Source organism: Rhinatrema bivittatum, chromosome 4 (genome assembly GCF_901001135.1).
Source record: "Rhinatrema bivittatum chromosome 4, aRhiBiv1.1, whole genome shotgun sequence".
Lineage (NCBI taxonomy): Eukaryota > Metazoa > Chordata > Amphibia > Gymnophiona > Rhinatrematidae > Rhinatrema > Rhinatrema bivittatum.
In genome coordinates, this window is record NC_042618.1 from 277,278,941 (window position 1) to 277,305,576 (window position 26,636).

General features: G+C 45.1%; 1 protein-coding gene across 4 annotated transcripts in view; it reads left to right on the plus strand.

Moving 5' to 3' along the window:
- Positions 1–26,636, plus strand: part of KRAS (KRAS proto-oncogene, GTPase) — a 325,522-nt gene that overhangs the window by 218,485 nt on the left and 80,401 nt on the right. For 3 of the 4 annotated variants that reach the window (XM_029600136.1, XM_029600138.1, XM_029600137.1), the window contains exon 5: positions 13,619–13,742. The exons of the other annotated variant lie outside the window; for it this stretch is intronic. In XM_029600136.1, coding sequence (XP_029455996.1) covers positions 13,619–13,738 — 120 coding nt within the window. In that variant the 3' untranslated portion in view covers positions 13,739–13,742. The remainder of the gene's footprint in view (positions 1–13,618; positions 13,743–26,636) is intronic. 4 annotated transcript variants of the gene reach the window in all.

Below are 26,636 nucleotides of genomic sequence, written 5' to 3' on the forward strand. Positions count from 1 at the left end.
TCAGTCGCAAGAGAGATCTGAAATTTTAGGGGCATTGAGGCCCTCATGCAGGAGTGACAGGCAAGTTTCTATATGCCTTTTCCCCATGGCCCATGTTGGGCAGAATGATTCAGGAGTTTGAGAGAGACATGGGGGTTGGTGCTTCTGGTGGCGCCACATTGGCCCCAGGATGCTATGGTACACAGATCTATGGAGGCATTTGGTGGATTCTCTGATTACCAGTCCACAAGGATTTGCTACTGCAGGAGTCTCTTCTTCTCGAATATTGGACTTGATGTCTTACAATGTGCTCCTTGAGAGGGCTTGGTTGCTGAAGCATGGGTAGTCCACTACTGTGATTTCCACCTTGCTTCGAGCACGAACGTTATTCACTTTGAGCCTTGGTGTGAGGAATGAGGAGTTCATCCTTGTTCGGTTACAATCCTGCTCAGTTTGATTTTGTGCAGGATTGGTTGTTTAAAGATTTGACTCTTAATTCCTTAAAGGTACAAGTAGCAGCTCTTGCCTGTTTCCAAGGTCATGTGAATGGTGAACTCTTGTCAGCCCATCCGGTTATGGCCTGGTTCTTGAAAGGGGCGAAGCATCTTCGTCCCCCCTTGTGGTTGCCGGTGCCCTTCTGGAGTCTTAATCTGTTTCTGGATTTCTGGTGGGTCCCACTTTTTGACCTCTGCATAGTTTCTTCTTGAGGTTTTTTCTAGAGGACGGTGTTCTGCATGTAGAGATTCTGAGCTCCGGGCTCTGTCTTGCCGGGAACCGTGTCTGCGAGTGTCTTCGGGGGCAGTTCAGATGTGAACTGTTCCACCTTTTGAATCTATTCAAAAGGTGGAACAGTTGACTGACTCTGGGCAGGGAAAAAGATGTGGATGAATATTGCCTGTTATGGACCTTGATATGTCAAGCAGAATATCATGAGGTACTGGAGGTTCTAAACCTCTCAGGAAGATGGACCTGCTGTTTATATTCTACAGTGGGAATAAACAGGGTGAGCCAGCATTGCGGACTATGATAGCCCACTTGATTAAAAAGGTTATCACAGCCGCATATGTGGATGCTGAGCAGCTGTGGCCTAGTCAGGTTAGCACTCATTCCACTAGGGCTCAAGCAGTGTCATGGGAGGAGATTAGATGGCTGTCTCCTACTGAGATTTTCTGAACTGCGACGTGTTTTTTTCTTACACAACTTCCATGCATTATCACCTAGATGTGCAAGCCTGAGAGGATGCAGCCTTCGTGTGTGTGTTGTTTATTGGCCCATGGGCAGCTTCCCACCCTGTTTGGGAGTAGCTTTGGTACATCCCACTGGTGTGGATTAACCTGTCTGAATGCTAAGAGGAGAAATGTCTATTTACCTGATCAATTCCTTTACTTTAACGAGGACAGGTTAATCCACTTTCCTGCGCTTCGCTGCCAGATGGTGGTGATATTGTCCTCCTGAGTAGCTGCATTTCCAGGGATTACTGGTAAGTGTCAGATCCAGTCCGTAGATTATAATACTGCACTTCTTGTCTGACCTCAATGTATTTTACTGTTTAAATGGTTGTCTTTAATGGTTATGATCATGTATTGTTTAGTTGTCCACAGTTGACGTTTGCAAAGAATTCTGGTGGGCTGATGTCTGTGCAGGAGGATATATATATATACCATGATGTCAGCTTTGCTCTGTCTCCATCTGCTGGTAGAGGTGCACAGCCCCACTGGTGTGGATTATCCTGTCCTCCATTAAAAAAAAAAAAAAAAAAAGGAAATTGAGGTAAGTAGTAATTTCTCTTCCCTGACATGCCCTGATGAGACATTCACCCAGTTGATATGTGGATAATTTAAATAACCTATTATTGTGTTTCCATGATTAGAGGCCTGTCTAGAATTCAAAATCTGTTTGGACATCCTTTTAGTAAAGGGCTATAGTCTTCCCCAGTTTTTCCTGCAGAAGTTGTATTCTACTTGACTTTGTAAAATCTTTAACATTTACCACCACCATTTATCTCTGCTTTGTCATTTTGATATATTTTGAATCCTGTATCTTTATGAGAAAAGGCTAAAAGATTTAAGGTAGTTCAACTTTGAGAAGAGACAGCTTAAGTTTATAAAATCATGAGTGGAATAGAATGGGGTACATGTGAATCAGTTATTTACTCTTTCAAAAAATACAGACTAGGGGACACTCCATGAAGTTAGTAAATAGCACATTTAAAACAAATCAAAGTTTTTTCGCTCAGTGCACAATTAAGATTTGGAATTCTTTGCTGGAGGATGTGGTAAAGGCAGTTAGCATAGCTGGGTTTAAAAAAGGTTTGGACATGTTCCCGGAGAAATCTATAAATGTTTGTTAACACGGTAGGCTTGGGGAAAGCCACTGTTATCCCTGGGCATTGGCAGCATAAGAACATGCCATAGTGAGTCAGACCAAGGGTCCATCAAGCCGAGCATCCTGTTTCCAGCAGTGGCCAATCCAGGCCATAAGAACCTGGCAAGTACCCAAAAACTAACAGGCCGATACAGTAAAGTGCGGCCGCGGTTACCCTGCTTCTAACCCGCTTTCTACTCACAATTTGGCCGCGATAGTCCAACCCGCGATTCACTATCCCTTTTAACCCATCCTTACCGCTTCTTTAAATCAACGGGAAACCCTTTCCGCCCGCGGCATGTATATGAGATGTAAACGATCGGATTAGCTATTCCTCCCATACAGTAATGTGCGCCCCGATTATCGCTTTTTTAACCTGCAATTTTGCCGCATGTTTAACTTGCTAATTTACCGCCTACCCTTACCCCTCTGTTAGTGTGGAGCGTCAGGTCAGAGAGACAAAATATCACGGGCAAACGACCCCCTCACCCCCCGGGACAAGAGCCAGGATCGGGCAAACTTTCCCCCAGCCCCCGCTCACCTGCCCTGGTCGCGTCCATGGTGCCGGTCTCCCGTGCGGGCGCACTGATAGCTCCGGAGCAGGAAGGAAGGACCTGTTGTTTCCAAGCATAACCTAAACTCTTGCCTGCCCAATCTAAAATCCAACGCGCCAAGAAAGCATAACCTAAACTCTTGCCTGCCCAACCTAAAATCCAACGCACCGAGAAAGCATAACCTAAACTCTTGCCTGCCCAACCTAAAATCCAACGCACCGAGAAAGCATAACCTAAACTCTTGCCTGCCCAACCTAAAATCCAACGCACCGAGAAAGCATAACCTAAACTCTTGCCTGCCCAACCTAAAATCCAACGCGCTGGGAAAGCATAACCTAAACTCTTGCCTGCCCAACCTAAAATCCAACACGCCAGGAAAGCCACTCTTCAGATCGCGACTAATCCCATCCCCCAGACCCCGCTCACCTGCCCTGGCCGCGTCCATGGGTGCCGGTCTTCGAGGCACCCCCAGTCCTCTCTCCCATCCTCCTGGGGCAGCCGGCGGCGAGAGCGAGAGCAGCCCGGGGCGGATCGTGAGGCGGCTTCCAGGAGCCCCTGCCGGCGAGGGTGCATGAACGCACGCCATGACCTCAGCGCCCTGCTGGACGTCAGAGGTCACGACGTGCGCCCATTCACCATCGCCGGCGAGGGCTGCTGGAAGCCGCCTCGCGATCCGCCCCGGGCTGCTCTCGCCCTCCCTGCCGGCTGCCCCTGGGAAGATGGGAGAGAGGACTGGGGCTGCCCCAGAGACCGGCACCCATGGACGCGGCCAGGGCAGGTGAGCGGGGGCTAGGGGATGGGATTAGTCGCGATCTGAAGAGTGGCTTTCCCGGCGCGTTGGATTTTAGGTTTTTAGGTTTTCTTTTGCTTAAAGTTGGGATCCACTTCCTGCTACCTGTCATTTGAAATGACAGGTACCAGTGCACCCAGGATACTGTATAGGCGCTGTATAGCGCCTATACAGTAAAATGGATTGCGCTTCATGGACGCGCGTTGGACGTGGCTTGCATTTGCATGCCATTTAAATACATTATCGAGCGGTATGTGATCCAGACTGTGCGTGCGGCAAACGCGGGTGCGCCCGGCACTAACGCACCTCTTTCTACCGCACCTTACTGTATCGGCCTGTAAGTCTATCCCATGTTACTGTTGCTAGTAATAGCAGTGGCTATTTTCTAAGTCAACTTAATAGCAGGTAATGGACTTCTCCGCCAAGCACTTAACTAATCCTTTTTTAAAACCCAGCTACACTAATTGCACAAACCACATCCCCTGGCAACAAATTCCAGAGTTTAATTGTGTGTTGAGTGAAAAAGAACTTACTCAGATTAGTTTTAAATGTGCCACATGCTAACTTCATGGAGTGCCGCCTAGACCTTCTATTATCCGAAAGAGTAAATAACCCGTTCTAGACCTCTCATGATTTTAAGCACCTCTATCATATCCCCCCTCAGCCTTCTCTTCTCCAAGCTGAACAGTCTTAACCACTTTAGTCTTTCCTCATAGGGGAGCTGTTCCATCCCCTTTATCATTTTGGTCGCACTTCTCTGTACCTTCTCCATCACAACTATATCATTTTTGAGATGCGGCGAACATAATTGTACATAGTATTCAAGGTGCGGTCTAACCATGGAGCGATACAGAAGCATTATGACATTTCCTGTTTTATTCACTATTCCCTTTCTAATAATTCCCAGCATTCTGTTTGCTTTTTTGACTACCGCAGGACACTGAACCGACAATTTCAATGCGTTTTCCACTATGACGCCTACATAACTTTCTTGGGTGGTAGCTCCTAATATGGAACCTAACATTGTGTAACTATAGCATGGGTTATTTTTCCCTAAATGCATCACCTTGCACTTATCCACATTAAATTTCATCTGCCATTTGGAAGCCCAATTTTCCAGTCTCACAAGGTCTTCCTGTAATTTATCACAATCAGCTTGTGATTTAACTACTCTGAATAATTTTGAATCATCTGTAAATCTGATTACCTCAGTCGTCATATTCCTTTCCAGATCATTTATAAATATATTGAAAAGTAAGGGTCCCAATACAGATCCCTGAGGCACTCCACTGCCTACTCCCTTCCAACTGAGAAAATTGTCCATTTAATCCTACTCTCTGTTTCCTGTCTTTTAGCCAGTTTGTAATCCACGAAAGGTCATCGCCACCTATCCCATGAATTTTTACTTTTCCTAGAAGCTTCTCATGAGGAACTTTGTCAGACTCCTTCTGAAAATCCAAATACACTACATCTACCGGTTCACCTTTATCTACATGTTTATTAACTCCTTCAAAAAAGTGAAGCAGATTGTGAGGCAAGACTTGCCTTGGGTAAAGCCATGCTGACTTTGTTCCATTAAACCATGTCTTTCTGTATGTTCTGTGATGTTGATATTTAGAACACTTTCCACTATTTTTTCTGGCACTGAAGTCAGGCTAACTGGTCTGTAGTTTCCCAGATCGCCCCTGGAACCCTTTTTAAATATTGGGGTTACATTAGCCACAAATTTTTACTAATAGATCTGAAATTTCATTTTTTAGTTCCTTCAGAACCCTGGGGTGTATACCATCCAGTCCAGGTGATTTACTACTCTTCAGTTTGTCAATCAGGCCTATCACATCTAGGTTCACCATGATTTGGTTCAGTCCATCTGAATCATTACCCAGAAAGCCTTCTCCGGAACTGATATCTCCCCAATATCCTCTTCAGTAAACACCAAAGCAAAGATATTGTTTAATCTTTCCGCAATGGCCTTATCTTCTCTAAGTGCCCCTTTAACCCCTCTATCATCTAACAGTCCAACCATCTCCCTCACAGGCTTTCTGCTTTGGATATATGTTAAAAGATTTTACTGAGTTTTTGCCTCTACGGCAGACTTCTTTTCAAATGCTGTCTTAGCCTGTCTTCTCAATGTCTTACATTTAACTTGCCAACACTTCTAGGATCTATTTACTGTTTGGAATCTTGCCAGGTACTTGTGACCTGGATTGGCCATGTTGAAAATAGGATACTGGGCTTAATGGACCCTCTGAATGACCCAGTATGGCAATTATGTTCTTATAACATAAAATAGTAATGACGGCAAAAAAGGACTAAATGGTCTATCTAGTCTGCCCAGCAAGCTTCCTTATAGTAGTATTTGCTACGTCATGCAGGTTACCCCATTGTTTCTGGGTTTTGGTTTTGGTTTTTGGGTTGTTTTTTTTTAAACTTTTTTTAATTTCATTTTTAATTCTTAAACTTAACAATCACAGCAAATGCAATGACATAAGCATAAGTAAAAAGTAACCCACATACAAAAAGCTGAAAGGTGCAGCTGCAAAGGTTAAAAGTGTTCAACAGGCATGGACATTGTTTAAAAATACAATCCTAGAGGTGCAGTCCATATGTATTCCACACATTAAGAAAGGTGGAAGGGAAGGCAAAACGATTACAGTCATGGTTAAAAGATGAGGTGAAGGAGGCTATTTTATCCAAAAAAATCCTTCAAAAATTGGAAGAAGGATCCATCTGAAGAAAATAGGATAAAACATAAGCATTCCCAAGTTAAGTGTAAAACATTGATAAGACAGGCGAAGAGAGAATTTGAAATGAAGTTGGCCATAGAGGCAAAAACTCATAATAAAACTTTTTAAAATATATCCAAAGCAAGAAACCTGTGAGGGAGTCGGTTGGACCATTAGATGACCGAGGGGTTAAAGGGGCTCTTAGGGAAGATAAGGCCATTGCAGAAAAACTAAATTAATTCTTTGCTTCCGTGTGTACTAATGAGGATGTTGGGGAGATACCAGTTCCTGAGATGGTTTTCAGGGGTGATGAGCCAGACGAACTGAACGAAATCACTGTGAACCTGGAAGATGTAGTAGGCCAGATTGACAAACTGAAGAGTGGCAAATCACCTGGACCGGATGGTATGCATCCTAGGATACTGAAGGAACTAAAAAATGAAATTTCTGATCTATTAGTTAAAATTTGTAACCTATCATTAAAATCATCCATTGTACCTGAAGACTGGAGGGTGGCCAATGTAACCGCAATATTTAAAAAAGGCACTAGGGGCGATCCGGGTAACTATAGACCAGTGAGCCTGACTTCAGTGCCGGGAAAAATAATGGAAACTATTCTCAAGATCAAAATCGTAGAGTATATACAAAGACATGGTTTAATGGAACACAGTCAACATGGATTTACCCAAGGGAAGTATTGCCTAACAAATCTGCTTCATTTTTTTAAGGGGTTAATAAACATGTGGATAAAGGTGAACCAGTAGATGTAGTGTATTTGGATTTTCAGAAGGCATTTGACAAAGTCCCTCATGAGAGGCTTCTAAGAAAACTAAAAAGTCATGGGATAGGAGCGATGTCCTTTCGTGGATTACAAACCGGTTAAAAGGCAGGAAACAGAGAGTAGGATTAAATGGTCAATTTTCTCAGTGGAAAAGGGTAAACAGTGGCTTGCCTCAGGGATCTGTACTTGGATCGGTGCTTTTCAATATATATATAAATCATCTGGAAAGGAATACGATGAGTGAGGTTATCAAATTTGCAGATACAAAATTATTCAGAGTAGTTAAATCACAAGCGGATTGTGATACATTACAGGAGGACCTTGCAAGACTGGAAGATTGGGCATCCAAATGACAGATGAAATTTAATGTGGACACGTGCAAGGTGTTGCATATAGGGAAAAATAACCCTTGCTGTAGTTACACGATGTTAGGTTCCATATTAGGAGCTACCAGCCAGGAAAAAGATCTAGGCATCATAATGGATAATACTTTAAAATCGTTGGCTCAGTGTGCTGCAGCAGTCAAAAAATCAAACAGAATGTTAGGAATTATTAGGAAGGGAATGGTTAATAAAATGGAAAATGTCATAATGCCTCTATATCGCTCCATGGTGAGACCGCACCTTGAATACTGTGTACAGTTCTGGTCGCCGCATCTCAAAAAGGATATAGTTGCGATGGAGAAGGTATAGAGAAGGGCAACCAAAATGATAAAGGGGATGGAACAGCTCCCCTATGAGGAAAGGCTGAAAAGGTTGGGGCTGTTCAGCTTGGAGAAGAGATGGCTGAGGGGGAGATATGATAGAGGTCTTTAAGATCATGAGAGATCTTGAACGAGTAGATGTGAATCAGTTATTTACACTTTCGAATAATAGAAGGACTAGGGGGCGTTCCATGAAGTTAGCAAGTAACACATTTAAGACTAATCGGAGAAAATTATTTTTCACTCAACGCACAATAAAGCTCTGGAATTTGTTGTCAGAGGATGTGGTTAGTGCAATTAGTGTAGCTGGGTTCAAAAAAGGTTTGGATAAGTTCTTGGAGGAGAAGTCCATTAACGGCTATTAATCAAGTTTACATAGGGAATAGCACTGCTATTAATCGCATCAGTAGCATGGGATCTTCTTAGTGTTTGGGTAATTGCCAGGTTCTTGTGGCCTGGTTTGGCCTCTGTTGGAAACAGGATGCTGGGCTTGATGGACCCTTGGTCTGACCCAGCATGGCAATTTCTCATCTTTACTTTATACATCACTGAGACTTAGATTTGATTATAGAAACATTGTCTCCTTTCTAATATCAGATGACAGAGCATCCCTAGGTTCGAGAGACCTAGCACACCCATCAGAATACATTCAGGGCAACCCCTACAGAAACATTTCCCATTCATCAATTGTGAGCAGTCCAGTACAACCAGAAAGGCGCCCACACTTTATCATACATAGAAAATTGTTTATGAATTATATACATATGTTTTTCAACTAAGGCTATTTCATGCACCTGAAGGCACCAGCATATTATTGTAGGAGCAACCTTCCAGAGCAGAACAATCGAGGCTCGTCCTGCATGAATCAGATGGTTAACAAGTTGCCCCTTTTCTTTACTTAAATTATGATTTATACCATCTGCCCAACAAGCAGAGAGAGGGATCTAATTTAACCTCCCTGCCTAAAATACCCCTCATTTCTTGTCCCACCAGTTTCCAAAAGTCTGCCACTAAAAGGACATGCCCACCACACATGTAGGTACATGCCAGCTTGCCTGCACCCCCTCCAGCATATTTCATGCCCTCACTGAGAATCTAGAAAAGTATACTGGGAACCTATATACCTTATGGATAAGTTTCACCATTAGTTCTACTATCTCTTGCTACACAAGGAAATCTTGTGTGCCTTTCGCCATAATGCCTTCCAATGTGTCACATTTAATTCTAAAAGTAGGCCTCTATTCCCCTGTGCTTCCATACTAAGTGGGGGATCTCTTGCCATCTGGCATACCAACACTGTCCTATAAAACTTGGAAATTCCCTGCTTTGGCATATCCTCTCGGGCAATAAATTGCTCAACAGGATTAAGTACCTATCATTTCCACCCTCTCCTCTCATTGTTCCCCAGCACTACCATCAACCTTTAAAAGAATGGTTCTGTCTCTCATGGAACCTTATAAACTTCCTTAAGATCTGAAAAGGATTTCATTTGAGTATCATCTTCCTCCCACAATTGACCTAGAAATTTTAAGCCCTGCTTTCATCATGTGACAGCCTTGCTGTGCGCACAGTAATTTCCGGTTTCTCCTGATGGGCGTAATTCCTGACAGCATCTGTAGAGGAAATCCCCAAGGATCTATTTACCGTTTTCCAAATCTTGATGGTATAAGATATATGTGGGCTTGCTCTACATACCCTATTTCCATCATGTAATATGCTACCCATATCCCTAGATATTTAATCCCCTCTTGCTACCCTAAAATTTGAAAAACATAGAGGAATGCTCTCAACTTTCATATTACCAATGAGGAACCCCTCTGATTTTGTGTTATTGATCTTATATCTGAAAACCTTGCTTTAAGCAGCAGGGGCTGCTAGCACCCTCGGGCCTGTTTGTTTTGGATTTAACAGAAAAAGGAGAACCTCAACCGCATATAAGGAAATACAGGCTCCTGTCCACCCACCTTAATTCCCTCAATATCCAAGGAATCTCTTATCCTTGCTGCCAGTACTTCAATGGCCAAGTCAAAAAGCAGTAGGGGTAACAGGCATCCCTGCTTTGTACCACATAGCATAGGGAAGAGACCTAAGCAAATCCCATTGGTCAATATACACGCACTAATACAGGGCCGTAACCCAAAACTGAAACTCCTCAGGAAATCTCACCTTATCTAGCACTTGAAACAGAAACGGTCAATTAAGTTTGTCAAAAGCCTTCTCAGCATCGGGATACAGCAGGTCAGTGAGATGCTTACTATCATTTTTTTTTTAAATCTAGTGTCATACACTATTAACTATCCCATTTTATTTTTTTAGACTTCTCATATTTGCATATGGCCACCTAAATATATTCTTTTTATTCCTTTTTACAATCCAGTAGCTAGCAGTTGATTTAGGTAGTTTGGATTCAAACATACAATATGTCTGCTATATTTTTAAATTCATGTGGTCTACTTCTGCCTTTTCCCCACATCCTCACTATCAGGATATTTTAATTTACATTTTTTGATGGTATCTTTGGTAGACACCTTGTACCAAGTCATATGCTCCTGAACGATTGTCTGCTTTCCTACATGATACAACAAGTTTTAAACTAGATCTTCGTGTTAATTGTTAACACCAGCAGCCAGGTTCCATTTTAATTAAGGTAAAGCCCATCCTGCCAGAATGGGAGTCTTCTGTGCCGAAAAAGTTCCCCAATTCCTAATGAATCTAAAGCCCCTTACCTCTGCATTATTGTGTCAATTCATGCATTGAGATTCAGGAGCTCAGCCTACCTTTGGATCCTGCATGTAGAACTGTGAGCATTTTCAAGATTGCTACCCTGGGGGTTATGGTGCTTAGTCTGCTACCTAGAATCTTAAATTTAGCCTCAACAGTCTTCCTTCTTTACTTTCCTATGTATTTGGTATCCACATGAACCGTGACAGTTGGCTCTTTCTAATGCACTCTAAAATCTTACCTAGGTGATGCATGAGGTCCACTCATTTCACTTTAGGCAGGCAAATAAGTTACCAAACAATCCTTGCAGCTATCTACATTCTTAATCATGAAATCACCAATAATTTCTGTCCTATCCCTGTCCTTAACCCATAGCCCTGAAGTGGCATTCTCTGTGCCTGGAGCAAACTGAAGCCCATAAAAGGTCCACTCAGTTTGTTTCTTTTGACTTCATCAGGTCTGGAATTACAGTAACTAAACAGAACTTTTCTAATTGGATAGCAGGTTGTGTCTTATATGCCTAGGAAGTCATGTCAAAGCACATGGCTGCATTGGTGTCTCATCTTAGATCAACCTCTATTAAGGAGGTTTACGAAGCCGAGGGATACATTTCACATATTTATATCCTATTACTGTTTAGACGTGGATCCCTGACACAGCAATAGTTTTGGTCAGTCTGTCCTCTCTAGAGTCTGGGTAGAATCCAGCTTTTCAAATCAACCCTTCAAACCCAAAATACCCCCATTTATTTTGGATTTCTTTATTAAATACAGAAGTTAAAAAAAAAAAAAAAAAGTCAACAGGTTGTTCTGCCCATCGGCAGTCTTGTTGGGGGTGAGGGGTTCACACTTTATTAATACAGAATTTAGCTTGGGATTACCACTTACATCACTGGTTTTAGGCATGTGCAGTTGTTTTTAACAAATGCAAAAATTGCAACAAATGAGGCCATCTTTGGTTTGTTCCAAATGGAACAAATCAAAAATAGTCTCCTTCAGAAATACCTGAAAATTTTCAGTTATTTTTGTATTTGTTGCTTTAAAATAAATTTAAATAAAAGCGGGTCTCTGGCAGGAGAGAGGCCTGTTCCTGGAGCCTGGCACTGAGCCCTGGGCCTGGTACCAACACCTGGCCCTGTCTCCTAGTCCTAGCACCCAGGCCTGGCCCTGATGCTGGGGCCTGGCACCAAGGTCTCAGCCTCTTTCTGTCACCTTAGCCTGGTTGCAGTGCCGTGGCCTAGGCCTGGTGCCAGGGCCCAGCCAGAGGCTGGTCTGTCTAACCCAGAGCCCTAGGATCAGGCTTCCCAACATTGTCTTCTGTCTGGGATCTTCAAAACATGATGCCATGTTTTGAAGATCCCACAGCACAGGAATGTTGTCAATGTGGGACTTTCCTCTATAGCAGACTGTGCCATTGTGATGTGTAGTCATACTTCGAAATAGCACCATCCACTTTGGAGGAAGGCGCTTCAGTGACATCACTCGGATGCTGTCCTCCAAACATTTTGAAGGTGTCAGGAGGTCTGGGGGTTTTTTTGTTTCTGTTTATTTCAAATGGTTTAGTGGGGGGGGGGGGGTTGTTCTAGTTTAATTTTATTTTTTTGACAACTGAACTGAAAACAAAAATCTATCTAGACAGAAAAAAACTCAAAATGAAAAAACTGAGCTGAAAGTTTGGGAGCTGTATATTCCTACTGGCTATCCTGCTTGTCCTCTGAGAAAATAAAGTTGCTTACCTGTAGCAGGTGTTCCCCAAGGACTGCAGGCTAACTAGTCATGCATAACTGTCCCTCCTGCCCTTCTGGAATTGTGAATTTTTTACTGAAATACATCTGAGTGACCTCTACGAGGTGGCAAGTGCATGGCAACTCCCACATATGACCAGGAAAGCCTTTCTAGACTTTTCCAGTAGGCTCTGGTTGATGCTCCATGTCGACACTGTTGGATGGTGTCCCTCATTTGTATGAATGGTTATTCTGGTGTCTTTGGAGAGCACCTGTTAAAGGTATATTTGACTTTTCTTAGATATGGTTTATGGTTTATTTGGTTTTTTTATACCATCACATCAGTAATAAAACCATCACAACGGTGTACATTCAATTAAAAAAAAAAAAGCAAGAAAAAAAAATAGCAATAATATAAGATAACAGCTAAAATCAATTAGAAATAAATAAATGTAGCTTTAAAACTTAACTATTATACTAAGAGAGAAATTAAGTCTAAAAACAATTACGGAAGCATAGATTAAAACAGTGAATAGTAAATGCAAGGCTTTTGAGCTATGTGTTTAAACAGAGAGAAATTTATGACTCAAAATTAATTGAAGTGAAATAGGATTTGATTTATTTTAAGTTCTTTATTTGGATGAATTCAGCCGAGTATGAAGGAACTCTTTGTTACTCGGCCCGCATCTTGGAGGATGCAGGACACAAATAATTTTAAATAAATAAATATTGATTCAAAGTTCTGTTGCTTAATGATCCATTTGGAACTTTTGCTTATGACAGTGATATGAGTTTTATATGAAGTCAATCAAATTAATTATAAGATGTTAATATTGTAAAACATTGTTCAAGCTAGTTTCTACAGTAGACTTTTTAAAATTAAGCTTTATGTGCAAACTGAAAAATCAATATCATAAATCAAAGTATAAACAAAGATGAGAAATAACTAGTTACTTATTGTTTTGAGATATAAGTATGTATAAACTTTAAACATAGAAATAAAAATTTGATTTCTAACTGTAATGGTGTTATGTACACAATGTACTTTGAAATCAACATGAAAGTAGTGAGGTGGTTATTCTGGTTCCTCCCTTGAAAACCAAAGATAAACTGTAACTCTTGTTTGTATTGATTACATTTCTGTGTGACTGATATACCCAGCCACCTTCTTCCAAAAAAAAAGCTCATAATTTTGATTCTATTTTTCACAATCCAAGTCCCAGTACATCACATTTTCAATGAAACAGACTGTAAAGGAGTTGTGTTTTACAATGCAGAGAGTGGAGGATGCTTTTTATACATTGGTGAGAGAAATTCGACAATACAGATTGAAAAAAATCAGCAAAGAAGAAAAGACCCCTGGCTGTGTGAAAATAAAAAAATGCATTGTAATGTAACAGGGTAAGTTTTGTAAATTCTGTAAGTTAACTTTCAGAAAACACAGCTTAGTCGGTTGACTAAGTAATTTTTCTCATTTATAATTCATTGTAATCCTGACCACACCTCTTAACAATCCGTTTCTAGCTGTTTGTATCATAGTCCTTCTTTGCTTATTTTGTTTTGCATTTCTTATAACATTTTTGCTTGATCTACAGTAGGTTATTGTGGATCCATTATTTTAGTTAAGATTCTTTAAGCTGCTCATCAGAAATGGGATTTGTCAAGGTTAGATAGATATACTGGTTTTCTTACAACCTTGATACCCCCAGTCCTGAATGGCAGTAGTCCTTCCAGGGCCATTCCAGGGTCTTTTCAAGCAGAGTATGTGCTCGCCTGGTTGGCCAGGCAAGAGAGCTATAAGGAACATTTTACATTACTAAGAGAAAATATCTGCTCTGCACAGCTATAAAGCAAAATATTTGAAGAGCTGGTGTGTAGGGAAATAAATGCCAGCCTTTTAATATGAATTTACCACATCTCTCAAGATAATTCTCTGTTATAGAAAACAGTACACCTATAATGAAGTTTTAACTTATCAGTGTTCAGATGGCAGTGACAATGTGGATGTTTTTTGTTATATAGATAAAAAATCAGACATATATATATTGGAGAAATGTAAGCTCTCCTAGAACAAGCAGGATGGTAGTCCTCACAGATAGGTGACATCATCAGATGGTGCCCGGCCCAGAAAAGTTTTGTCAAAGTTTCTAGAACTTTGACTGGCACACTGAGCATGCCCAGCATGCCACTAACCATGCGTCCATGCGGGGTCCCCCTTCAGGCTCTTTTTTTCCACGAAATAGTTGCCTCGCAGTTCTGGAGCTCTGCTCTTTAGTAGTTTTCCTTCAAATGTTCCCGTTCATTTTCGACTTTTTCTGTGCCAGGTCCCTCTTTGGTCAGTGCCCGTACCATAGCGTGGTAGGTGTCTGATTTTTTTCCTTCGTTGTGGTCTATTCCCGGCGTGTCACTCCTCGGTGGCTGTCTGCCATCTACCACTCACTGGCTGTTTTTCATGATGTCCAATTTTTAACAGTGCCCCCAGTGCCCGTGGACCATGTCTATCACTGATCTGCATGAGGTCTAGATCCTCTGCCTGGGGGCATCTCATGACATCCACGGGTGCCATCTCTGCGATCAGAAACACACCCCCCCCCCCCACCCCAAAGGCCATTGTGCCCAGCTGGATAAGATGGAAAAGCTTTGCGGGCCCAAAAAGTCTGGTCCATCTACTCCAGCGTCAGAGGCATCAACATCTACATGCCGAGGGGAGCCGTTAATTACACCATCCTTTCCGACTCCCTCAACCCGTCTCAAGAGAGAGGAGCCAGAGATAGGCTGTCTCTGGTGTTGTCGCACTCCAAGAGATCTTCAGCCTTCTCTGCACCGGGGAAAGACTGGGCCAAGCACCACTGCCAACACTGTCACAGGTCGCAGTTGACGCATGGCCTTGGGACTGCACAGAAGCGACCCTGTGAAGAAGAGGCATTGTTCTCTATCAGAACCAGGAGTCCCAGGCATTCCCCACTGATAATAGTGCCGGGCACAGAGCCTCCTCAGAGCTCCAAGGAGGCTCTGATGCTGCTGCCTCCTCTTCCTTCCATCCTAACTTCATCAGAAATGGACTGCAGGGTACAGATGGCGGTGCTCTGAGCTCTGCGGAGTATCAAATTGCCACCGGTCCCCAAGCCAGTGCTGGAGCCTGCACCGTCTCTCTTAGCTCCCCTGCCAGAGCATCTGAACATCCTTTTAGGCGTCCTTCCAACACAACCGGTACATTGGTTCCTCAGTGGCCTCCGATGCCCCTCTCTGGAGCATACCCATTATTGGGTCCTCCAAGGAGAAAGACTCACTATGGCCTTTGGCGCCCACAGGGCCATTGGGCCCACGGCCAGAGTTTCCTGCTCCCATTCTGGGACCGTCAGATCTCTGTGCCCTCTGTGCCCAAACTGAGAGGCCCTCCATGCTGGCCCCAAGGGACCTTCATGAGGAAGAGGCTCCTGTATGACCCCTGGGGGGGTCAACACCTCTTTGGAGGATTCTGGAGATCTTCCCTCTGAGCCTTCACTACCAGATGAGAGGCATAGATCTCCTCCAGAGAATATTTCCGTTGTGGGCTTTGTCCGGGCCATAGCTGAAGCCATCCCATTTCAGCTCCTTCGGAAGAGGATGCCCGCCACAAAATGCTGGAAGTCCTCCAGTTTGTGGATCCTCCAAAAGAAATAGTGGCAGTCCCAGTCCATGATATTTTTAAGGAGCTTCTCTTCAGGATCTGGGAACAACCTGGTTGTGGTGGAGTCTACCCTTAAAAAAGCCAAACGTTCTCGCACCCACACCTCTGCTCCTCCAGGGAGAGAGCACAGGGTGTTGGATGCCCTGGGTAGGAAAGTGTATCAGGGCGCTATGCTCATCGTCCATGTTGCCTCCTACCAACTATTTATGACCCAGTACAACCAGAGCCTGTGGAAGCAGGTCCAGGAGCTGTCAGAGTGTCTGCCTCAACTGCAACAGGAGGCGTTCTCAGCAGTAGTACAGCAGGGTCTGGAGGCAGGAAAACACGAGGTGAGGTTCACTTATGTTTTTGAAACAGCAGTGAGAGTGGCTACAGCGGGTATCTGTGCCCACAGGATGGCCTGGCTTTGTGCCTCAGACCTTCGGCTGGAGGTCCAAGAAAAGCTGGCAGATCTACCCTATACTAGTGTGAATCTCTTCGGGGTTGAGGTCAGAGATGCGGTGGCCCAATTTGAAGGACCACCATGAGACCTTTCAGCATTTGTCGGCTAGTGCTTCTGACCCACCGTGCTTCTGACCCACCATCCTCTGTCAGGAAATCCTCACGACAAAGCTCAAGGGAAATCCTTCTATCACCAGAGGAAATGCTATTCTCCTGCCTCGCGGGCTCGCATACCCCGCGCTAGTTCCACAGCTCATTCCTGTCAGCAACAGACCCCCAGGCCTCAGTCAGCCCACCAGCAGAATCCCGCCATGGGGTTTTTGACTGGGAGCGAGGGAGTGAAAGTCAGATTGCTGTACCCTTGGCATCCTGCCCTCTGGTTGGAGGCAGGCTGTATCTTTTTGTGGCCCACTAGCCCCACGTCACATTGGACCAGTGGGTCCTCACCATCGTTTGCTGAAGGTATTGCCTGAATTTCACGGACAACCCTGCAGATTCTCCCCCACGTCCATCATGGGCTTTGTCTGCTTCTCAGGAAATACTTTTAACAGAATTCTCTGCCCTTTTAATGGCCAGAGCGATAGAACCCATTCCCCTCTGCCAGCAGGACAGAGGGTTCTACTCTTGGTTTTTCCTGATACCAAAGAGAGCAGGGGGGGCGCCTATGCCCCATTCTCGACCTGAGAGCCTTCAGCAAATTCCTTCAAAGAGGTTCAAGATGGTCTCTTTGGGCATCCTGATCACATTCCTAGGAAGAGGAGACTGGCTCTTCTGCTCCCTTGACCTGAAAGATGCGTACACCAACATTGCGATCTTCTCGGATCACAGGAAGTATCTTTGCTTTGTGGTGGGAAAAGATTACTTCCAGTATCAAGTATTGCCATTCAGCCTTGCGTCAGCCCCCTGGGTCTTCACCAAGTGCTTGACAGTGGTGGGAGTACACCTCCGACATTAGAGGATGCACGTCTTTTCCTACTTGACTAGCTGGTCAAAAGCACCACTCAGCAGGGGGCGCTTTGCTCCTTACATGTGACCATCCAGGTGCTATAATCTCTGGGGTTTGTCATCAGTTACCCCAAGTTCCACCTTAGCCTGTCGCCAAACCTGGGCTTCATCGGGGCCAGACTGGACATTGTTCAGGCCAAGGCATTCCTGCCCCACGATCGGGCACTTGCCCTGTTGTCGGTGGCAAGTTTGGTCCTCAGCCGTCCACAGGTTTCTGCTAGTCTGCAGCTTCATCTTTTGGGGCACATGGCTGCATCTGTCCATGTCACCCCTTTGGCCCACCTGTGCATGTGCAGGGCGGTGTGGACCCTGCAGTCGCAGTGGCGCAGGCATCCCAGGACCTTGAAGCATGTATCTGCATCATGCCACCTCTCCAGGTCTCCTTGTCCTGGTGGAAAGATCTATCCAACCTGGGGCAGGGGGGTCCCTTTTCAGGCTCCCCTGCCTCAGGTGGTGCTTACCACCGATGCCTCACCCCTGGGTTGGGGTGCACATGTGAATGGCTCAGGAATCTCTGTCAGATCAACTTCTTGGAGCTTCGAGCAATTTGGTATGATCTTTGGGCATTTCGAGACTTTGTCCAGATCAGGACTGCCTTGTGGGACAATCGGGTAGCAATGTGACACATCAAAAAACAGGGAGGCACTGGGTCGTTCCTCCTCTGTCAAGAGGCAGTACAGATTTGGTCCTGGGCTCTGTCACAGGGCATGCTACAGTAAGCGATGTACCTAGCTGAAACAGTGAATGTAATGGCGGACTGGCTGTGTCTAGCGTTCCAGCCCACACGCATGGTCGCTGAATCCAGTAGTGGCGGTCCAGATCTTCCGCCGGTGGGGAACTCCAGACGTGAATCTCTTTGCCTCCCCCTGAAATTGCTAAGTGAGAAAATTCTGCTCCCTGTTCAGGACGGACAGACTTCCAGCCTAGGACGCCTTTGTCTGACATTGGGGCACGGGCCTCCTGTAGGCATATCCTCCTTTTCCGCTGGTCATGAAGACTCTTGAACTTTGTAGCAGGACCAGGGGATCGTGATTCTCATGGCTCCTTTTTAGCCCAGACAGGTCTAGTTCCCGTTCTTTTGGGACCTGTCAGACAGAGATCCCATCTGTCTGGGGACCTCTCCCGATCTGATCACACAGGATCAGGGCAGGCTGCACCAACCAAACCTCAGAGCATTAGACTTGACGACCCAGGTGTTGAACGCCTAGTCCTGCAGCCCCTGGACGTCTGATGACGTGTCTTATGTGTTGGTAGCTTCCAGGAAACCTTCCACCAGGAAGTCCTATCAACTGAAGTGGAGGAGGTTCTCTGTCTGGTGCAAGGATCATGGCTTGGATCCCTTCGCTTGCCCACTCCGAGGTTGCTTGACTATCTGTGGCACCTCTCGGAGGCTGGGTTAAAAACCAAGTCGGTCAGAGTACACCTGAATGCCATCAGCGCTTACCATCAGGGTATGGGTGGTATGCCCATCTCTGTGCAACCCATTGTGGGGCGGTTTCTGCAGGGTTTGCTTCAGCTGAAGCCTCCCCTTCGGCCTCCTGTTGTGTCCTGGGACCTCAACATAGTATTGACACAGCTCATGCATGACCCTTTTGAACCTTTGTGCTCCTGCGATCTTAAAGTTTCTGACCTGGAAGGTTATCTTCCTGGTGGTGATCACTTCGGCCTGTAGGGTTAGTGAGCTTCAGGCATTGGTTACGTATCCACCCTACATGAAATCCTTTCATGATAGGGTGGTCCTGCGTACACACACTACGTTCCTGCCTAAGGTGGTGACTGATTTTCATCTTAATCAGTCTATCATTCTGCCCACCGTTTATTCCAAGGTCTCATTCTCACCAGGGAGAATAGGCTGTGCACAGTCTGGACTGCAAGAGGGCTTTAGCTTTCTATCTCGAACGCACAGCAGGCCACAGGCAGTCCTTGCAGCTCTTTATATTCTTTGACAGGAACAGGCTGGGCGTTTCAGTGGGCAAGCAAACTCTTTCCCAACTGGCTGGCAGATTGTATTGCCTTCTGCTTTGCGCAGGCGGTCCTTGGAGGCTGCATAAAAGCCCACTCTGTGAGAGCCATGGCGTTGTCTGTTGCCCACTTGCAAGCAGTTCATGTTGCTGAAATTTGCAAAACCGCAACGTGGAGTTCCCTACACACGTTCGCTGCCCACTACTGCTTGGACAAGGATGGTCGACATGACAGTAGCTTCAGCCAATCTGTCCTTCGCAACCTCTTCCAGGCTTAATCCCAACTTTCCCTATCTAGGGCCCATTGTTTGGGTTCAGGCTGTCTCCCTATGTTATCCACAGTACCATAGTTGTTTTTGTGCCTGTTGGCACCTGGTTCAGTGCCTGTGGATCATGGACATTGTCCGGAGCAGCCTACAGCTTGGTATTCACCCATCTGTGAGGACCACCATCCTGCTTGTCCTAGAAGAAAGCAGGATGTTAATCCTCAGGAAACTTGCTCGCCACCCCACAGAGTTGGGTTCTCCTGCGTTTTGTTGTTTTCTTTTTCGCTCATAAATTCTATGTTACGAGACTGAAGGGAGACCCTGCGTGGACGCATGGTTAGTGGCATGCTGGGTATGCTCGGTGTGCCAGTCAAAGTTCTAGAAACTTTGAGAAAAGTTTTCCATGTTGGGCTCCATCTAATGTCACCCATCTGAGGACTAACATCCTGCTGTCCTAGAACACCTGTTACAGGTAAGCAACTCTGCTTTCTCTGTCAACAATGTCTTCCAAAGGCACCAAATAATGTTTCTGCTACAGCTATAGAAAAGTCTAGAACAGGATTTTCCAAGTCTTTCCTGGTTGACCCCATAGCCAGTTAGGTATTCAGGATATGTATAATGAATATGCATCATGTAAATTGACATACATCGGGCCTCCAGTTTACCTCATTCTCAGAGGACAAGCAGGATGGTGGTCCTCAGACATCGGTGACATTGTATGGAGCCCGGCACAGAACTTTGACCTCAAAGAATCTAGAACTTTCAAACATACCCTACTGAGCATGTGCAGTTGTAGTAATCACCCTGCCTCCTAGGCAGAGGCCCTCAGTCTCTTTATTTTCCAAGAAGCTGTTTGATTGCGGGAGCCGTGTGTCTCTCAGTATTCAGCTTTGCTCTCTCCTCACAGTTTTTGTAAGTGATTTTTCCTAGGGCTACAGCTGTTTTTTTTCCTTATGGTAGTTTTATTTCTTTTCCTTTTTCTTCTTTCCTCTGTCTGCCAGATGCATGGCGGGCCTTAGTCGCTGTGCAGTCTGTCAGTCTATTTCTATCCCTTATTTAAAAAAAAATAAATTCTGCACCAGCAGTTTGGTATCTGTGTCCTGTCCTTGCTTTGTCTGTTTTTGTACCGTTGTCAGGTGCTGGCAGGACTGACTGAATGCAGTCTGGGTGATCCATGAAGGCTGCTGAGCCTGGGGACTCGCCCGAGTTCTGTCCTGGCAGGAGTTCCATGTCTTTTCACTAATTGTACTGTCTAAACCTCCATTAATGCCGATCAGAGATCAAAGACCACAATGTTCCTGGGGGGTGGGGGGGAGAGAGAGATCATCCTCTCTCCGTTCAAAAGAACTAGTCTCTATGGGCAGGAGACCTGGATGACGAAGTCTCCCTTCCTGCTTGCCGGTGATGACAGTGTAGCCTTTGTGAAAGAGGATGAGCAGGAGCCTGGGCAAGCAGCTTGCTGCCACATCTTCAGTGCCATGCCCAATAACCATTGCCTGTGCACATCTGTGACTAGCACAACATTGATCTGACGCATCGATGTCAGCACTGCGTGAGGGACAAGGACAGCCGTTGAGCACCATGGTCACTCTTGATGCTGTTGAGGTGCCAGGGTGTCCCCTGCCAACGGGATGCATGACCGCCCTCAATGCCTTAAGGAACTTCTGTGCCATAGTCATCTGTGGACATGAAGTCTCGATGCACCAGAGTCATCAAGCACCTTGGGCTCGATGTGGTGGAGTTTGGCACTGACCTCTAGTGTCTGGGACCAGGTCTGCCATCAAGCACTACAGTCCCCCTCTATGTTTATGCTCTATGCCATCGATACCCTTGATCCCATCGAAGTGCGTGAGTTACCAACCGTGATGCCGTCAAGGTATGTGGCCTTCATACTGCAGCCCTTGATACCTACGAGGTGTGTGGCCTTGATGTCGTGGCCACCCTCAATGCTGTCACTGTGTGACTTCGATGCCGTGGCTGCCCTCAGAGACATTGCGGTATGTGGCCTCGAGGCCATCGCAGTGTGGAACTGCCCAGATACCATCGATACCCTCTGCCATTGAGGTGCGGGGCCGCCATGGAGGCCATCGGGCATGTTGGCCACCAGTGCCTTTCATTGCCACTCTCGACAATGTCGAGCACCATCAACGAGGCACTGGAATCGCCATTGAGAAACTTCGAGTGCCACTGAAGCCCTCGAGTGACAACGATTTCAGCCTTGAACAGATCGAGCGCTGGGGTCGCCATTTACTCAAGCAGCTTAGTACGCTGAGGCATCCAGGTGCAGTGGTCTGGTGTCCTTGAGGCTCCTTGGTGGTGTCCTAATGTGGCACTGAGGGTCATTGCTCTGTGTCCCATCACTGGCCTATGGCTATCGGGCACCATAGATGACTATAATCTTGGGGGCCCTCGGAGGCCCCACCTGGATTTTTGCACCATCTGTATTAATGAGCGCTAGCAAGGCTATAGTTAGCCATAGCCGCTGGCAAGGGATGCCATCAAGCTTACAGCATTGACGTCCTCAGATGGATAGGTGAGCCTAGGGGAGCAGTCGATGGCGCTGGCAGTCATCTGTTCCTCTGGGCACTGATGGAAGTGTGTCGGGGCTGCAGAGCCTCAGCCTGCAGGCACCCCTAGCGTCCTTGGTACTTCCAGTCCATCGCTGCCTTTGGGTTCCAGGGTTTCTATCGGTGCTGCCAGGCTTGTGAGGTGCATGGGTGCCTGTGGCGCCAGGGATGGCGCTATATACCGTCAAACTGATCAAGATTCGGTCAAATGCTGCCAAAAGCCCTGGGTGCAGCGTCATTTGGTGCCCTTAATGTGATTCATCATTGGTGAGCACAAAAGCACAGTGGGCCCTACAGACGCCATCACCATTGTGTCTCAACTGGAGAGTTGACAGGCTTTTTGGGATCGGGAGGCCCCGAATCCCATTGCTTTCCTGTTCCTTCAGGAAGAGAGGATTCGACTAGGTTCCAGGGCAACTCTTATGGTTTCCCCTCTGGACACCTGCTTGACCACCCCTGCAAGGGGGTGTCCCTCATTCTCAGTTTCCCTCATGGGATCTGAGAGCCGGTCGAACAGTAGCGCTCTCCTTAGGTCGTCATAAGACACAGCAGGTCTGTTTCGTGAGGGAGCCTTTCCAGAGTAGCTCCCCTATGAAGATTAGGGGTTTCTCCTGTCCAGGAGTCACCTTTGATACCTGCTGAGCTCAATGGGTGTTTTTTGATAGGACTGCTATTGCCAGTCCTTTTCACCTGCGAGACCCTACCTCAGTGAGGAGGGTACTTATCCATCTAACTGGTGAGTATGCCTTTCAACCTATCGCCATATCTATGGCTGAGGGAGTTGGGGGACAAAGGACCCCGCAACAGAGGTGCTGCTCTTTGGTTGCAGTGGCTTGCAAGCTATACTTCCCTTTTTCAGGGATAACCCTGTCTGCAGAAAGGGGAGTCCTGGTTCATGCAACAATTGTTCCGGTTACTAAACCATGTGCTTCCTTGGGGGAAGTATATGCTATTATGGCTGAGGTATTAATACCTAAGCCAGGATCAGCCCTTGCCCTGCCCTGGTTAGCCTTAGAGTTTCCAGGATGGTGAAGAAATCCTGTTCGACAGGGGGTTTCCACTTGCAGCACCCTGGTTTCCTGCCTTAGTGGAGTGTTTCTGGATTTCTTCCCTGTGGAATTCCCTGTTTCAGCTGTTCCAAGCAGGCTCGGGGCTCTTTCTCGGTGGATAACTCCCTACTGGAATACCTACAGATACAGCTTGTGCTTTACGTGACCTCTCCAGGCCGGCAAATGTTGGTTTCCAGTTCTGACCCCACCCAGTTGCCTGAACTACAGCTGGAAGTAATATTCCTTCTGTGTCTCAAGACCATAGAACCTGTTGCTCCTTGGGAGTGTGACATAAGGTTCTACTTTCAGTACTTAATTTCCATGAAGTCAGTTGGGCCATTCTCGATTTGGGCCCAGTTGGACCCATTCTCGATTTGAGGACCCTAATTTACTGGTCCTGGCGAAGTTCAAAATAAATTTGATCCAAACAAATCTAGCATTCATTTATCCAAAGGACTGATTGTGTGCTCTGGACCTGAAGGGCATATGTGCTCATATCCCCATTCATCTTGCCCATTGGAGATCTCTCTGGTTTGCATGTGGAGGGCTTGCATTGTCAGTACAGGCTCTTGTTCAGTCTCTCAACTACTTTGTGTGTGTTCACAAAGTTTCTGGTAGTTGTAGTGTTGCATCTATGGAAACAGTAAGTCTGTGTATTCCTGTACCTGGACGATTGGCTAGTGATGGGCCCCTCACCAACAGGTGTCTTAGTGTCCCTTCACATGACAATTCAGCTTCTTCTGTCCCTGGGATTTATCATTAATTTTCCAAATTCTAACAATCCCATCCCAGAGGATCCAGTTCATAGGGCCTGGATCATCTCTTTTCAGTAGAAAGCTTTCCTACGAGTTGAGAGACTAAGACTCTAGTCAGCCTCATGAAGTTCATATTGCAACAGGACCATCTGTCTGATTGGTCCTTGTCCTGGTGAGTTACATGAGGATATCAGTTCTTTGTCAGCAGGATAAATCAGCCATATATTTATCACCTGCCCATCTCCCTGGAGAGTTGCCTATGAAGCTGGAAGAGACTGAGGAGCTCATGTAGCAACAGCCATGTGTAGAAACTCCTGTGCATGTTCGGAAAGACTGTTGCAAAGCTGAGAGCTGGGTCTGGTTCTGTGCCATCTGATGTCATCCCACAGTTTATGGCTGATTTATTCTGCTGCCTATGGAGAACCCTCATTACAGGTAAGCAACTTTGCTTTCCCTATATATTGGAACAAGTGATGAATTCTGATTTTTACCAGAAGAAGGCATGACCCCAAACTGAAATTACATATTTGATATCTCTTCAGAGACTATGATTTGGGCTGCCTTGGTCATAAAAATATAAGAGGTGCCATGCTTGGTCAGACCAGTGATCTGTCGAGTCCAGCATCATGTCTCTGACAGTGACTTATCTGGATCACTTTGAAGTCTCCAGCTGATCCTAAAAGGAAAATCCGTTCCATGTTCATTCTAAATTTTAAAAAGGGAAACTTTGATAAAATGAGGAAAATAGAAAAAAAGGAAAGGTGCAGCTGCAAAGGTTAAAAGTGTTCAACAGGCTTGGACATTGTTTAAAAATACAATCCTAGAGGCGCAGTCCATATGTATTCCGTGCATTAAGAAAGGTGGAAGGGAAGGCAAAACGATTACCGTCATGGTTAAAAGGTGAGGTGAAAGAGGCTACTTTAGCCAAAAAAAATCCTTCAAAAATTGGAAGAAGGATCCATCTGAAGAAAATAGGATAAAACATAAGCATTGTCAAGGTAAGTGTAAAACATTGATAAGACAGGCGAAGAGAGAATTTGAAATGAAGTTGGCCATAGAGGCAAAAACTCATAATAAAAACTTTTTAAAATATATCCAAAGCAAGAAACCTGTGAGGGAGTCGGTTGGACTATTAGATGACAGAGGGGTTAAAGGAGCTCTTAGGGAAGATAAGGCCATTGCAGAAAGACTAAATGAATTCTTTGCCTCCGTGTTTACTAATGAGGATGTTGGGGAGATATCAGTTCCGGAGATGGTTTTCAGGGGTGATGAGTCAGACGAACTGAACAAAATCACTGTGAACCTGGAAGATGTAGTAGGCCAGATTGACAAAATAAAGAGTTACAAATCACCTGGACCGGATGGTATGCATCCTATCATTAAAATCATCCATTATACATGAAGACTGGAGGGTGGCCAATGTAACCCCAATATTTAAAAAAGGCACCAGGGGCGATTCGGGTAACTATAGACCAGTGAGTCTGTCTTCAGTGCCGGGAAAAATAATGGAAACTATTCTCAAGATCAAAATCGTAGAGCATATAGAAATATTTTAATGGGACACAGTCAACATGGATTTACCCAAGGGAAGTCATGCTTAACAAATCTGCTTCATTTTTTTGAAGGGGTTAATAAACATGTGGATAAAGGTGAACCGGTAGATGTAGTGTATTTGGATTTTCAGAAGGCGTTTGACAAAGTCCCTCATAAGAGGCTTCTACGAAAACTAAAAAGTCATGGGATAGGAGGCAAAATCCTTTCATGGATTACAAACTGGTTAAAAGACAGGAAACAGAGTAGGATTAAATGGTCAATTTTCTCAGTGGAAAAGGGTAAACAATGGAGTGCCTCAGGGATCTGTACTTGGACTGGTGCTTTTCAATATATAAATGATCTGGAAAGGAATACGACTAGTGAGGTTATCAAATTTGCGGATGATACAAAACTATTCAGAGTAGTTAAATCACAAGCAGACTGTGATACATTACAGGAGGACCTTGCAAGACTGGAAGATTGGCATCTAAATGGCAGATGAAATTTTAATGTGGACAAGTGCAAGGTGTTGCATATAGGGAAAAATAACCCTTGCTGTAGTTACACGATGTTAGGTTCCATATTAGGAGCTACCAACCAGGAAAAAAGATCTAGGCATCATCATAGTGGATAATACTTTAAAATTGTCAGCTCAGTGTGCTGCAGCAGTCAAAAAAGCAAATAGAATGTTAAGAATTATTAGGAAGGGAATGGTTAATAGAACAGGAAATGTCATAATGCCTCTGTATCGCTCCATGGTGAGACCGTACCTTGAATACTGTGTACAATTCTGGTCGCTGCATCTCAAAAAAGATATAGTTGCGTTGGAGAAGGTACAGAGAAGGGCAACCAAAATGATAAAGGGGATGGAACAGCTCCCCTATGAGGAAAGGCTGAAGAGGTTAGGGCTGTTCAGCTTGGAGAAGAGACGGCTGAGGGGGGATATGATAGAGGTTTTTAAAATCATGAGAAGTCTTGAACGAGTAGATGTGACTCGGTTATTTACACTTTCGAATAATAGAATGACTAGGGGACATTCCATGAAGTT